This window comes from Carcharodon carcharias, chromosome 26, assembly GCF_017639515.1.
Source record: "Carcharodon carcharias isolate sCarCar2 chromosome 26, sCarCar2.pri, whole genome shotgun sequence".
Classification (NCBI taxonomy): Eukaryota; Metazoa; Chordata; class Chondrichthyes; order Lamniformes; family Lamnidae; genus Carcharodon; species Carcharodon carcharias.
Window position 1 is genome coordinate 5,654,798 of NC_054492.1, and position 15,006 is coordinate 5,669,803.

The following is a 15,006-nucleotide window of genomic DNA, read 5'->3' on the forward strand; positions in this document are numbered from 1 at the left end:
TCAATCTCCTTTGTTCCTGAAAAATTCTTTGGGGTCGGTTTCTACTCTATCCTATCCTTATGGCAGACCATGCTGAGTATCTGACTACAGAATCGGCTATATACCCTGAATATGAAACCCACCCTCTGATAACTCCAATAATTGTAGATAAGGGAAGAATGAGTCTGAAGCTGGTCTTTTACGTCAAGCAGGTTTATTCTTCAGCCAGACTGACAGATTTCCCAATGGAGTGAACAGCTGTACCCATTTATCAACTGAAAGGAATGTCTTCATTTAAATGATATATGAATTTAAATTATTTCTGCACCTTGTCATTTTTTTTAATCCCTTCTGTTTCTAAATGTTCCTTGTACCCGTTTATAACTCTTTTGATTTTGTACCCATTTATAGGTGAGCCAATGCCCATCACCTGTTTTAACAATGCAATTGTTTTAACAATGTAATTGCTATACAATTTAATTGCCAGCCAAGAAGAAGATGGTTATTGGACCTTCACAATGTAATTGCTGATACATTGACACTCTCTTCCAGGATTTGGGATCACAAGATTGTGGAAGCCCCATCCAGCTATGCTTCATGGGACTTTAAAGTGTCAGCTTTTACAGGACATCGATAATTGTTCCTAGTTTATTTTATTTTTAAAATTTTTATTTATTGTTGACACCAGCCTGATGTGAATCTCTCGATTTACAGCTGGCTCCAGAGGAGAGAACGCTAAAAGGTAATCTCTGTAATTTCCTCCAGCCCTACAACTCCTCAAAATCTCTATAGCCCTCCAACCTGTAAAAACAATTCAGCCACGCAGATGTAATTATTAACTTTCTCAACATCTAGCCATTATTGAGATGACTTCAGTAATCGTGATACAGTAACTACTGAAATGAGTACAGTGACAGAGTCAGCGAATGACTGTCACTTATATTGTTTAGCTTCCTGTACACTGCGAGTCCGACTGGCGAATCATATCAAGCAGCATATCCTAGCCGCCCTTCGCAATGGGCAAGGTACAGACCGTACCCAACCAGCTCGTGCTTGCAAAGCTCAAAACACATTGTCAAACATTAGATGTGATTCTGCGAATAGACAACATTTGCTAAATAATCTTCAGTGTGCTAAGAATTATGCTGACCACCGATTTAAGATGCCAGTCAGGCTCGCAATGTGGCGTATTTGAGTGTACTGGAAGCTGCATATATTAATACACAGGGCTCTGTTCCTTGCAGGCAGAAAGAACATATGTGTATATTGCACCTGTTTCAGCTAAACAAGATAAGTGACAGCCATTCGCTGACTCATTCCTCAGGGCAATGCCTTGAGCAATCAGGGTCAAGCTACCTGGTTTAAATTTCAAACAATGCTTGGCAGTTAAGTGTCAGTCACCATCAGTGATGCATTCTCCACGGCAATGCTACTTGTCAACAAATGAGCACTCTCTTCACATACAGTAGAAATTGTTGTTTCCTCCTTATATTGGTATTCTTGCAAGTGTCCTGATGAGTGCAAGATAAAAAGCTTAGACCTGTCTTTTTTTTCAGCAATACTCAAGTTCTCTCCTACCAAACAACTAGATGGGTTTTTACAACAATCTGCAATGGTTTTGTGGTCTTCATCAGACTCTTAGTTCCAGATTTTTATTGAATTGAAATTTCATCATTTGCCGTGGTGAGATTACAAACCTGGGTCTCCAGAGCATTACTCTTGTGTCTCTGGAATACTAGTCCAATGACAATACCACTTTGCCACCGCTGCCCCATGTCACCTTAGATCAATGTTCTCTGGTTATTGACTTTTCTGCCATTGGAATTTCACTTTATTTATTCTATCAAAACAGTTCATGATTTTGAGCGTCTTAACCCTCTCTGCTCAATGGAGCAACCCTACCCTCTTCAATCTTTCCACATAACTGAAGTCCCTCATCCTTGGAATCACCCTACTAAACCTCCTCTGCATCCTCTCAAAGACTTTGACGTCCTTTCTAAAGTGTGGTGCCCAGCATTGAACAATATACTCCAGTTGAGGCCTAACCAGTGTTGTATAAAGGTTTAGGCTAACTTCCTTGCCAATGCCTTTGGTTATAAAGCTCAGGATCCCCTTTTTTTTTTTATAAACATATCGGCTTTTCCTGTGACTTTCAGAGATTTGCAGACATATAGCCCCAGATCTCTCTCTTCCTGCACCCATGTTAAAATTGCTCCACATCATTCATATTACCTCTCCTCAATCATACATATTACATTCATATACATTCATATTACCTCTCCTCAATCTTCCTCGCAAAATGAATCACCAATATCTTTTTGATGTCTGCTACCATTCTAGATCCATGGTTGCAATAACTGCCAAATCTAGGTCCTCCTGCTTATTATTAAAGCAATTCAGTGGACAGTGGTAACTGGGTTGTGTGATAGCTCTTAGGAAAAGTTGTATAGCAGTTGTCTGACTCTGTCTGGAGTAGTAGCCAACTGGCTTTCATTTAACCCAGCCAGATGGTGGCCTTGAGAAAGATCGAGTCACAGTTCCATTCCTAGTTTACTCATTTGGATTGTGGCTGTTCAAAAAAATTAAAATATTGTCCCTGCCAATAATCCGCACCCACCCCACACTTCAGACACTTTTGAAATCTATTATAAGTTCTTGTAGAAGATGCACACCCTAAGCCAGCTGTTTAAGTGTTTCCGTGTGGCTATTTGCCGATTTCTCTCAGACTGAGAAAGATATTTGATCACAAATGTTTCACAAGTAAATTTGTTTGATATTTGTGTTTCACCAGCTTTAAAAGATTCCACAAAACAATCCATCAATAGCGACTGGAAGATTGAGCTTCCTGGAGAGTTTCCAATGGCAGGAACCACTGTCCGTTATGTACGACGAGGGCTGTGGGAAAAGATGTCTGCCAAGGGACCAACTAAAACACCACTTCACTTAATGGTAGCTCTCTCATCTTTCTGTCTCCTCCTTTGGAATGCTGAGCTCCCAACCCCTTAATTTAATACTTTCTTTTGGAAAATGTTGTGACGAAGAAATTACTTTTGGTTGCATGTTAATATTCAGATCTGGCACAAGCAGAAAAGATGTCACTTTAGGTCAGAGTCTATCTTGGCAGGAGTCTCTTAACCTCTTGAGGATTCTATTACTTTGGGGTCCAGGTAACAGTAAGGTTTGCCACATGAAGAGAGAGAGAGAGAAGCAACAATATGATCCTGCCGGGCCATCTCTGTGGGAGATGGAATTCAATTTTCACACTACTGGTTTCCTCATTGCAGGCTAAACACACTTGTTCTCTGAATGTAGGTGAAGCTGATAAGGACACATTTATTGCCCATCACTAACTGCCCTGATCATTTCGAAATGGATTAAAGAATCAACCACGTAGGGGTGGCAGGTCCCTTGCTCTGATGGACTCTGTTAATAATCCAGCACCTTTTGTGGTCAAATTTTCCTGGTGCCAGCCCACAAATTGTCAGATATATTGAATTTAATTTCTGAACTTGCCACACACTAGGATCTCACATCACCACCTCTCAATGACAGCCACTAGACTGTCGTATGTATATAAAAGTGTATGCTCATCCCATGTACCATTAATTTACAATAAGTATATTAACCCAGTAAAATTTCTGCTCTGTTATATTGCAGTGACCTATCCATTAAAGCACAGGATCATGAAGGAATTGAATCTGATCATTTTACAGCCCAGAAGAAGCCATTTGACTCTTCAGACTTGTATCAGCTTTCTGAGAGAATGACCCACATAGTCACATTCTCCAGCTTTTCCCCCAATATTTTTGTTTCACTTTCAAATATTTTTCCAGGTTGAAAAGCTATTCTGGATCCCACTTCAGTACCATGTCTGGCCGAGCACCCCAAGCCCAACAACCCTCAGCGTAAAAACATTCTCCGAACGTATAGCTCTGTTCTTTCAGCCCTGGTGTCTCTACTTCTATTTACTTCTCCTCCAAAATGAGAGAAATATTTAGTAATGGGTCTGCAGATTGACACTACCCCCCTGGATCACTTTGTTCATGGGTACAAGTGGCCTTAGGATAATGTGACATAGTCTTAGGAACATGGGAACAAGATTCAGCCCCTTGAGCCTGCTGCCCCCTTTTTGCTAGATTATGCATGGTTTGTACCTCAACCATATTTTCTCACCTTTGCTTTAGAATCCTTGCTACCCTTACCTAACAAAAGTCTAATAATTTCAGTCCTAAAACCTTCAGCTGACCCCCAGCATCCACAGCCTTTTGGGGGAGAGAGTTCCAGATTTCTACTCAAATCCTGAACTTGTGTCCATATCAGCTGTCCCACTCTTTGGGCACAATTTCCCGGCAGCGGGATTTTATGCCAAAACGGGGCCGTAAAGTTCTGCCCTTTATAAATCAGCTTGGCATCAGGCAACATTTTGACTAACTGGAAATTTCAAGGCAAATCCCTTTCCCAAGTAATATTGCTGCCATTGCTTCTCATTTTTAAGATACTGCTACCTACTAAATATCCAGTCTATTACTGCACGGTGGTTTTCAAGGGATTAAAACATGCTTTAATCAACACTCCAGAGTGTTATTGAGTTCACAGCGTAGAAGCTACAGGTTACATTTACTATCTCTTGACTATGATTGGATAGGGAAATCTAGCCAGTAGCAATTTCTTAGGCTTGGAAATTTGCAGGATATTGATCAGTTTAAGTTTACAATAATAACAAGCTAAAATGTCAGTGTGCTCTTTTAATTGATTTTACACCGAACCCATGTTGTCGATCAAGCAGGGTGAGTAAATGTATCTGATTACCCAGTGCCTGACAACATTTTCTATCCATGGATCTGTGATATTTTGTTTCAAATCTGACATCCAAATTCAGGCCTCTGGGTCCAAAAGACCAGCAGGAGGTGAGCTGCCACCATTTATTTCAAGAACATCATTTTTAAGATGGAATATCGTGGTGTTATTTTCACTGCTGGGAGTTTGAAGCTAGTCGACACAAACTGCAGCAGCAGTTGAAGAAAAGGCTCACCACCTTCTCAAGGGCAAATAGGAATGGACAATAAATGTCAGCTTTGCCAGCAGCACCCCCCCCAACCTGAGAATGAAATTTTTAAAATGTCACTTCAAAATGCAAAGGACTATCGCGAGCAAGCTGGGCAAACAGGGTGCCATGAGACTGTCGTGTTTGCATTGTTAGCTTGCAGGGACACAGAAGATTGTTACTAGATTAAGGCAGGGCTGACTGCGCTCTGTATCAACTCTTCGCCTAATTTGTTGGAAGCGACCTTTCACCTTAGATACACCAACCAGATTGTGATGCAGAGCGTGAAATGTGAACTGAAGATTTGATTGCCACTTAGCTGAAATGTTGAAGGAAATTGTTGACTCAGCAGAAATGAGAAAATCAAGAAGCTATGGGTTAGTATGGAATATGTCTTTATTAAATCAGTTCATCCAGAATTGACCGTGGCAGGACAGCTGCTGCGTGGGTCTGACTGCAAATTTCAAGAGTAAATTCTAGGAGCTACTCAACTGAGATTTTCTGATCTGAAGGAAATAATCTAAGCCAGTTCCTGCATTAATGTTTACATGAATAAAGAATGACAGTGTGCAAGTGGTTCTGACTTTCACGTTGTGCCTTGGCATCCTAGCATCAGTTTTAAAGGTCATTTGTTTCATCGCAGGAAGGAGACCAACTCTGGTGAGTTTAGATCTTACATACAGATAGAACCATAGAACACTACAGCACAGGGAAAAAGGCCATTCGGCCCTTCTAGTCTGTGCTGAAATATTATTCCGCTAGTCCCATTGACCTGCACCCAGTCCAAAACCCTCCAGACCTCTCCCATCCATGTATCTACCCAATTTATTCTTAAAACTTAAGAGTGAGCCCGCATGTGTTTATATCAAGCAATTAAAGCTGTTAAATATACATGCCAGCATAAGAAGCTAGTGAAAACTGGCCAATAATGTTGACAACTCAACACCAGCCTTTGTTCTTAATCAAGGCCTATGGCCTATGTCCAAGTTGCTGCTGGTGATCATCTGTAGGTTTGAATTTTAAAAAATTCATTCTGCAGGTCTGAGTGTCACTGGCAGTGCTGGCATTTGTTACCCAACCCCATTGTCTTGAGAAGGTGGTGGTGGGATGCTTTCTTTCTTTATTGGAATCATGGTTCGCTACAACTGCCGGGCTACTTCTGAGGGGCACTTAGGAGTCAACCATTTCGGTATGGGACAGGAGTTACATATAGGCACAGACGAGATAAGGACAGCAAATTTCCTCCCCAAGAGGACACTAGTCAAACAGTTGTGTTTTCTCAACAATCTAGAAGGCCAAGGGCAGCAGATAGATGGGAACACTACCACCTGTAAGTTCCCCTCTAAGTCACACACCATCCTGACTTGGAACTATATCGCCATTCTTTCACTGTCGTTGGGTCAAATTTATTTTTTTATTCATTCATGGGATGTGAGCTTTGCTGGCTGGGCCAGCATTTATTACCCATCCCTAGATGTCCATGAGAAGGTGGTGGTGAACCGCTGTAGTCTATGTGGCGTAGGTACACCCACAGTGCTGTTAGGAAGGGAGTTCTAGGATTTTGACCCAGCTACAGTGAAGGAATGGTGATATATTTCCAAGTCAGGATGGTGAGTGACTTGGAGGGGAACCTCCAGGTGGTGGTGTTTCCATCTATCTACTGCCCTTGACCTTCTAGATGGCAGTGGTCGTGGGTTTGGAAGGTGCTGTCTACGGAGCGTTGGTGAGTTCTGCAGTGCATCTTGTAGATGGTACACACTGCTACTACTGTGCATCGGTGGTGGGGGGTGAGAATGTTCGTGGATATGGTGCCAATCAGGTGGGCTGCTTTGTCGGAGGAGTCGTGAATGGTGCTGAACGTTGTGCAATCATCAGCGAACATCCCCACCTCTGAACTTATGATGGAAGGAAGGTCATTGCTGAAGCAGCTGAAGATGTTTGGGCCTCAAACACTACCCTAAGGAACTCCTGCAGTGATGTCCTGGAACTGAGATGACTGACCTCCAACACCCACAGCCATCTTCCTTTGTGTTAGGTATGACTCCAATCAGTGGAGAGTTTTCCCCCTAATTCCCATTGACTCCGGTTTTGCTAGCGCTCCTTGATGCCACACTTGGTCAAATACAGCCTTGATATCAAGGGCAGTCACTCTCACCTCACCTCGGGAGTTCAGCTGTTTTGTCCATATTTGAACCAAGGCTGTAATGAAGTTAGGAGCTGAGCGGCCCTGGCAGAAACCAAACTGGGCATCAGTGAGCAGGTTATTGCTAAGCAAGTGCCGCATGATAGCACTGTTGATGACCCCTTCCATTACTTTACTGATGATCGAGAGTAGACTGATGGGGTGGTAATTGGCCGGGTTGGATTTGTCCTGCTTTTTGTGCACAGGACATACCTGGGCAATTTTCCACATAGCTGGGTAGATGCCAGTGTTGTAGCTGTGCTGGAACAGCTTGGCTAGGGGCGCGGCAAGTTCTGGAGCACAGCTCTTCAGTACTATAGCTGGAATATTGTCAGAGCCCATAGCCTTTGCAGTATCCAGTGCCTTCAGCTGTTTCTTGATATCACGTGGAGTGAATCGAATTGGCTGAAGACTGGCATCTGTGATGCTGGGGGCCTCTGGAGGAGGCCGAGATCGATCATCCACTCGGCACTTCTGGCTGAAAATTGTTGCGAATGCTTCAGCCTTATCTTTGGCACTGCTGTGCTAGTCTCCTCCATCATTGAGGATGGGGATATTTGTGTAGCCTCCTCCTCCAGTGAGTTTTTTAATTGTCCACCGCCATTCACGACTGGATATGGCAGGACTGCAGAGCTTGGATCTGATCCGTTGGTCGTGGGATCACTTAGCTCTGTCTATCACTTGTTGCTTATGCTGTTTGGCACAGAAGTAGTCCTGTGTTATAACTTCACCAGGTTGACACCTCATTTTTAGGTATGCCTGGTGCTGCTCCTGGCATGCCCTCTTCATTGAACCAGGCTTGATCCCCTGGCTTGATGGTAATGCTAGAGTGGGGCATGTGCCAGGCCATGAGCTTGCAGATAGTGTTCGAGTACAATTCTGCTGCTGCCACAGCGCCTCATGGATGTCCAGTCTTGACTTGCTAGAAATGTTCAAAATCTATCCCATTTAGCATAGTGATAGTGCCAGACAACACGATGGAGGGTATCCTCAATGTGAAGGCAGGACTTCGTCTCCACACGGACTGTGCGGTGATCAAACCTACCGATACCGTCATGGACAGATGCATCTGCAACAGGCAGGTTGGTGAGGATGAGGTCAAGTATGCTTTTCCCTTTTGTTGGTTCCCTCACCACCTGCCGCAGACCCAGTTTTGCAGCTATGTCCTTTAGGATTCGGTCAGTAGCAGTGCTACCGAGCCACTCTTGGTGAAGGACATTGAAGTCTCCCACCCAGAGTACATCCTGTGCCCTTGCCATCCTCAGTGCTTCCTCCAAGTGATGTTCAACATGGAGGAGCACTGATTCATCAGCTGAGGGAGGGCGGTATGTGGTAATCAGCAGGAGATTTCCTTTCCCATGTTTGATCTGATGCCATGAGACTTCATGGGATCCAGAGTTGATGTTGAGGACTCCCAACTGTATACCACTGTGCCGCCACCACTGCTGGGACTGTCCTGCCGGTGGGACAGGACATACTCAGGGATGGTGATGGTGGAATTTGGGACATTATCTGTAAGGTATGATTACGTGAGGCTGTCAGGCTGTTGCTTGACTAGTCTGTGAGACAGCTCTCCCAATTTTGGCACAAGCCCCCAGATGTTAGTGAGAAGGACTTTGCAGGATCAATAGGGCTGCGATTGCCATTATCATTTCCAATGCCTAGGTCGATGCCGGGTGTTCCATCCGGTTTCTTTCCTTTTTTGAGTCTTTTTGATACAACTGAGTGGCTTGCTAGGCCATTTCAGAGGGCATATTGTTATGGGTCTGGAGTCATGTGAAGGCGAGACCAGGTAAGGACAACAGATTTCCTTCCCTAAAGGACATTAGCGAACCAGTTGGGTTTTTACAACAATCGTCAATGGTTTCATGGTCATCATTAGATTTTTAATTCCAGATTTTTATTGAATTCAAATTCCACCATCTGCCTTGGTGCAATTCGAACCTGGGTCCCAGATCATTATCCTGGGTCTCTGGATTACTAGTCCAGTGACAAAACCACTATGCCATTACCTCCCCCTAAAATCCTGGAACTCCCTTCCTAACAGCACCCTGGGTGTTCCTACACCTCAGACTGCAGTGGTTCAAGAAGTGGCTTAGCACCATCTCCAGGGCAATTAGGGATGGGCAATAAATGCTGGCCTAGCCAGCAACCCCCACATCCCAAGAAAAACAAATAGAAATTCTCTGACCGCTCCATGGTGACTACTTCAAACTGAATCAAAATTCTGATACAACAATGCTTTCTAGGTAATTAACCTAGGCTATCAGGTTACTAGTCCAGTAACATAAGTACTACATTACCATTAGCTCAATCTCCACCCTCAAATCCATAAATATAGCAGTGGTGCCATTATTTCCGGTCCGTGCCTGACTCAGCACCTGCCGACCATTGGGAAGAGCATGTTGCCTTGACTCTGTAACCCAACCTTGGCCACGTGTCTTAAGGGAGCCTAGCAAGAATTTTTTTACAAGGCTTAAGTGCAGCCTGCTTCGCCTGTCCCCTCTCCCTCCCATCTCCACATCTCACCTCCCCGCCCCTTGGTGAGCCCCCTGCGTTCTGGGCTTTGTCACCACAGCTGACAGAGTGCTGGTTTCTGGCACTGCACTTTGACCTGAGTGAGCTTGGGGAATGAGATTTGTGCCTACCTCCTTGGTACCAACATCTTGTATAAGGTGGGTGGAGCCTCATGTCCATGACAAAGGAAACTGAGAAATCCCATAAATGGCATCTGTGCTCCCAAATAGACAAACAATGTCAGCAATTTAAAATATTTGGATCCTTTGTTGCTAGTGTCACACGTTGCTGTAATTTCACCATGCTCCTTTATTACAGCGATGAGAGCTAGCTACTGCAAGAGGTGATGACAAAACCAGGAAAATAGCTTTTAGCTTTCGGCTTCACACCCTCCCATTTTCCACATTAGTAAACACATTTTCACTTTTCTAAGTAATTAGCATGTAACTTATATAGAAATCAGTTAATTGCTAATAAGGAATAAACAATTCACAAAGTGTCTTGCACTATGGGCCAGATTTTTGTTCCCGAGGTGGAGAATGTGATTTGAGAAATTCCCCAGCTCATCGCACATGCCTTGGGGACAAAGTGCCCTGTCAGGTCCGATTTTCACCTTGGTTGGTGTAGTTGGGGGGATGGGGGTGTGGATGCAAGATAGAGTCGGGCCCACCACCCCCAGACGCAGATCAGAGGCGGCCACGCAGGGTGCCGAGTGCCGAGATAGACTGGTTAAAAGGCTCACCATGATTCTCTGGGCCTTTGTCCCAGCTGTTTTATTAAACATTAGGCGCTCTATCCTTCACCCCTCACACCCCATCACCTCTCCAACCATTTCCCATGTCTCATCCATGCCAGCTTATGCCACCCCCGCACCCCATGGTCCTTATAGCCCCAAGGCCAACTCATTGCCAACTTAACGCTCCCACCTCACCACCATTTTCCCTTACATCCCTGATGCCAACTCAGCCATACCTCAGATGCCATGTTGAGATGAAATAAAATAAAGGTCTAAATATCTAGTACAGTCTTTACTATAGTATAATTCCATTCGTGAAAACCCATTAAAAAGTTAAAGTACTTGAGGGGCGTTCACTCCTTTATTAAAGAAAAGACTTTTAATCATGATCCTACAACAAAGCCACATCAAAGACAGACAATCCTTTAATAACCTCTTTGAACTGTCAGTCAAGCTGTGAACTTACATCCCCCCACTGAGATAATTATAGGTTGCTGAAAGCAGCCAAGCATTAATAATGATCTAAAGATAGCCTTTGGTAAATTCAACAAACAGCAATTATAGCTTCTAGACCATATTTATTTTTCAACTCTCCCTGATAGCCGGTTTTATTTTTAGTATTTAAAGGGCTGGGGAATTAAATAACTTCGCAGCTTGACAGTTCTATAGAACTTCTCTGCCCTTCATGAACTTTCAAGTCACCTCCATAAATTCATGACTCCCACGATGCAGTATAAGGCCCTTGCTAGAGTGAAAATGGGGTCTTTTGAACTCAGCACCAATTTCATATGGCCCTGCCGGATTCAGGTTTCCCACCTTGCGAATCATGCTCTGCCCCCTTTCCCCAGCCAGTAAAAATGGGATGCGTCAGGAATGGGGGCAGCACTGTCGGATATGGGTGCCACTCGCCATCTTTAAAGGCCCAAGGAGTCTTCCTGACTCCGTGAAAATCCAGCCCTGTATCCTTGATGTTCTTCACTTAAAAGCGCTTGCAAATCTTTAATTTCTGATGAACATGTAGCAACGTGTGGACAAGAGATTGATGGTAATGTCTGAAGAATGACATTTTCTTAGTAATTACACTGTGAGCATCCAGCTACCTGGCCTCAAATGTTTCAACAGCTGGTAGTTAAACCCATTAACCCACACTCCCTGGATTTGCAGTTAATTCCAAAGCAGTGCATGTTACCACTGATTAATTATTTAAGGGCAAACAGCGTAAAAATGCCAGACCGATTAATTGTGGGAGTTTTGTTCTATTTCAAAGCTGATGTACTGATAATGATATCATTAATAAAGCTCTCAAATTAACAGTGCAATTTCATAGGAAGTTAAGAGGCTGCTGGAATTGTGTTCTGACAGGCTTTTGTTCCACAAAATAGGTGCTGCTATTCCATGATCAAAGTTACGGCATCCACTATGAATACACAATCCCGGTGAACAACTCCATTGAAGGGAGAGGCGAAGTACGGAAACAGCTGGAACCTCTTTATCTGTGGACAAACACTGGCTGGGGGGACTGCAGTGTACAGTGTGGAGGAGGTACAGTCACATAGCTTCAATCTAGTATTTATCAAAGTATTTAGCAAAGGGGATCAGATACACGCCCAGCTTCCTATGAAACTCATTTCGGATGTTAGCTTTGCTTCACAACGGGTGACTTTGCGACTTGCCTTGATGTGGCATCTTTACCCTAGAAATGTGACACTAGTTGCTTCAAAGGAGTGTAAGGATAGGAACATAGGAAATAGGAGCAGGAGTAGGCCCCTCGAGCCTGCTCTGCCATTCAACTAGATCATGGCTGATCATCTCCCTCAATGCCATTTTCCAAAAATACTTCTATATCTTTTGATATCTTTAATACCTAGAAATCTATTGACCTCTGTCTTGAATATACTCAATGACTGAACCTCCATAGCCCCCTGGCATAGAGAATTCCAAAGATTCACCACACTCTAAGTAAAGGAGTTCCTCCTCATCTCAGTCCTAAATGGCCCACCTCTATGATAGAGATGGAGATGGAGTTTAATGTAGGAAAGTGTGAGGTCATGCACTTTGGTAGGAAGACTCAAAAGGCAGACTATTATTTAGATGGAGAGAGACTCCAAAGAAGTGCAGCACAGAGGTATCTGGGTGTTCTTGTGCATGAAACACAAAAAGTCAGCATGGAGGTGCAGCAAGTCATTAAGAAAACAAATGGAATTTTGGCCTGTATTGCTAAGGGGTTGGAGTTTAAAAATTGGAAAGTCTTGTTACAACTGTACAGGGTATTGGTGAGGCTGCACCTGGAGTACTGTGTACAGCTTTGGTCTCCGTATTTAAGAAAGGATATTGGCATTGGAGGCAGTTCCAAAGAGATTCAGTATTCTGATTCCTGAGATGAAGGGGTTGACCTATCAAGAACAGCTAAATAGGTTAGGCCTTTATTCATTAGAGTTTCGAAGAATGAGGGGTGATCTTATTGAAACAAACAAGATTCTGAGGGGGCTTGACAGGGTAGATGTTGAGAAGATGTTTCCACTAGTGGAGGAATCTCGAACTATCGGACATAGTTACAGAATAAGGGGGCACTCATTTAAACTTGAGATGCGAAGGAACTTCTTCTCTCAGAGGGTATTGAATGCCTGGAATTCTCTACCCCAGAGAGTTGTGGAGACTAGATCACTGAAAGCATTTAAAGAGAAGGTAGATAGATTTTTGAAATATCGGGGAGTTGAGGGCTATGAGGAGCTGGCATAAAAGAGGAGTTGAGGCCTGGGGCAGATCAGCCATGATCTTATCGAAAGGCCAGGCAGGCTTGAGGGGCTGAATGCCCTACTCCTGCTCTTATTTCTTATGTTCTAGTTTAAGACTGTGTCCCTATAGCCCAGCCAGTCTCCCAATCTCCCCAGTTTCTCCTCGTTGGACAAGCCCGCAATCCCAGGGATCAGTCTGGTGAACCTTTGTTGCACTCCTCCTATTGTAAGCATATCCTTTGTTATAGACAGAGAGGGGCAAAACTGAACTCCTTTATTCTCTCGCTGTCTGTCCATAAGCAGAAGTGTAGTTTTTTGTTTACAATAGGCTGTGCCACTTATTCCAAAAACTTTTGGTTTGTGTAGTCAATTTTTAAAATAACTGGCAGCAAACTCTCTTAGGATTAAAGCGGAAGCTTAGTTTATTCACACTTTCAAACCCGGGGGGATGATTGCAACTACTGACACACAAGCACACAAGTATACTGTAAGGGGAAACTAAAAGAGGGGTTTTTACAACCATGAATAACTTAACAGTAAAAAGAACCACAGAAATAGATATCAGTTCACTTGATTTCCAGAGCCCAGAAAGTCCAAATCCAGAGGTGGCTCCCTCACAGAGAAATTCTAATTCAGGCATGTTCCTGGCTAAAGGCAGAAGTGCGGAATTCCTTTAAGGTGATGGCGCCGCAGTGAAATGAGGTTGATATTCAGAGACTTGGTCTGCTTGACAGGAGAACTCCAGTGGCTTCTAGATAAACAAGTTTCAAGAGGGCTTGTTGCAGGCTGCCTGGTCAGCCTGGAGTTCTGCTGTTTATCATGTAGTCTAGAGGTAAATCATCCGGCTGGCCTGCTTCTGAGCTCTCAACTGTATAAAGAGATTTCACGGTGGTCACTCGAGTCATGTGACTTCCTTCCTTCACATTGATTTCATGAAGGAATGTTTATCAGGTGTCTGGACCTGGCTTTTGTATTATGGCTTATAGCGTCCTGGTTATTAGCCCCTAAAAGAGTCATCATCCATATTAATAACCCTGTTTGGGTAGCTATTGTCTTGGTAGACCCTCAGACCCTGCTAGATGGGTAAGCTTATAAAGATGCAAACGACGTCCATTTCCTTTCAATTGATCCTTTTTGGAATGGACGTTGACAGTCCCAGGTGTGGAATTTCAGGAGCAACATGTCAGGGCATGTCTCTGGTGCAATCTATATAATGCCTTAGTGGTCACTTTACAACTCCATACATCAGGTGACTTGTGGTGGCCATCTTTTGGTTCAGCAAAGTTCATTTTTAAATAAGCAAAAAAGAATAAAGTTTGATTTACATAGTTTATGATTTGTCCCATGTCTTACGGACATGTCACCTTCCTTAGGTAAGGGGATCAAAACTACAGAACACGCCTGGTGCAGTCTCACCAAGGCTCTATACAATTGTAGCAAGACATTCTTACCCCTGTGCTCAAATACTCTTGTAACAAAGGCCAACATACCACTTGCCTTCCTAATTGCTTGCTGTATCTGCATGCTATATTTCAGTGACTTATGAACAAGGATATCCAGGTCCCTTTAGATATCAACATTTCTCAATCTCTCACCATTTAAGAAATACGCTGCATTTCTGTTTTTCCTATCAAAGCAGATAACTTCACATTTTTCCACATTATATTACATTTGCCATGTCCTTGCCCACTCACTTTGCCTGTCTCAATCCCCTTGAAGCCTCTTTGCATCCTCCTCACAGCTCACATTCCCACCTAGTTTTGTGTCATCAGCAAATTTGGAAATGTTACTTTTGGTCCCCACATCCAAATCA

The 15,006-nt window shown here is 43.5% G+C and overlaps 1 protein-coding gene across 2 annotated transcripts in view; it reads left to right on the forward strand.

The window, feature by feature from the left end:
• Window positions 1-15,006, forward strand: part of adamts17 (ADAM metallopeptidase with thrombospondin type 1 motif, 17) — a 591,331-nt gene that overhangs the window by 478,945 nt on the left and 97,380 nt on the right. For both annotated transcript variants that reach the window (XM_041175111.1, XM_041175112.1), the window contains exons 17-18: window positions 2,771-2,928; window positions 11,841-12,000. In XM_041175111.1, the coding sequence (XP_041031045.1) occupies window positions 2,771-2,928; window positions 11,841-12,000 (318 nt within the window). The remainder of the gene's footprint in view (window positions 1-2,770; window positions 2,929-11,840; window positions 12,001-15,006) is intronic.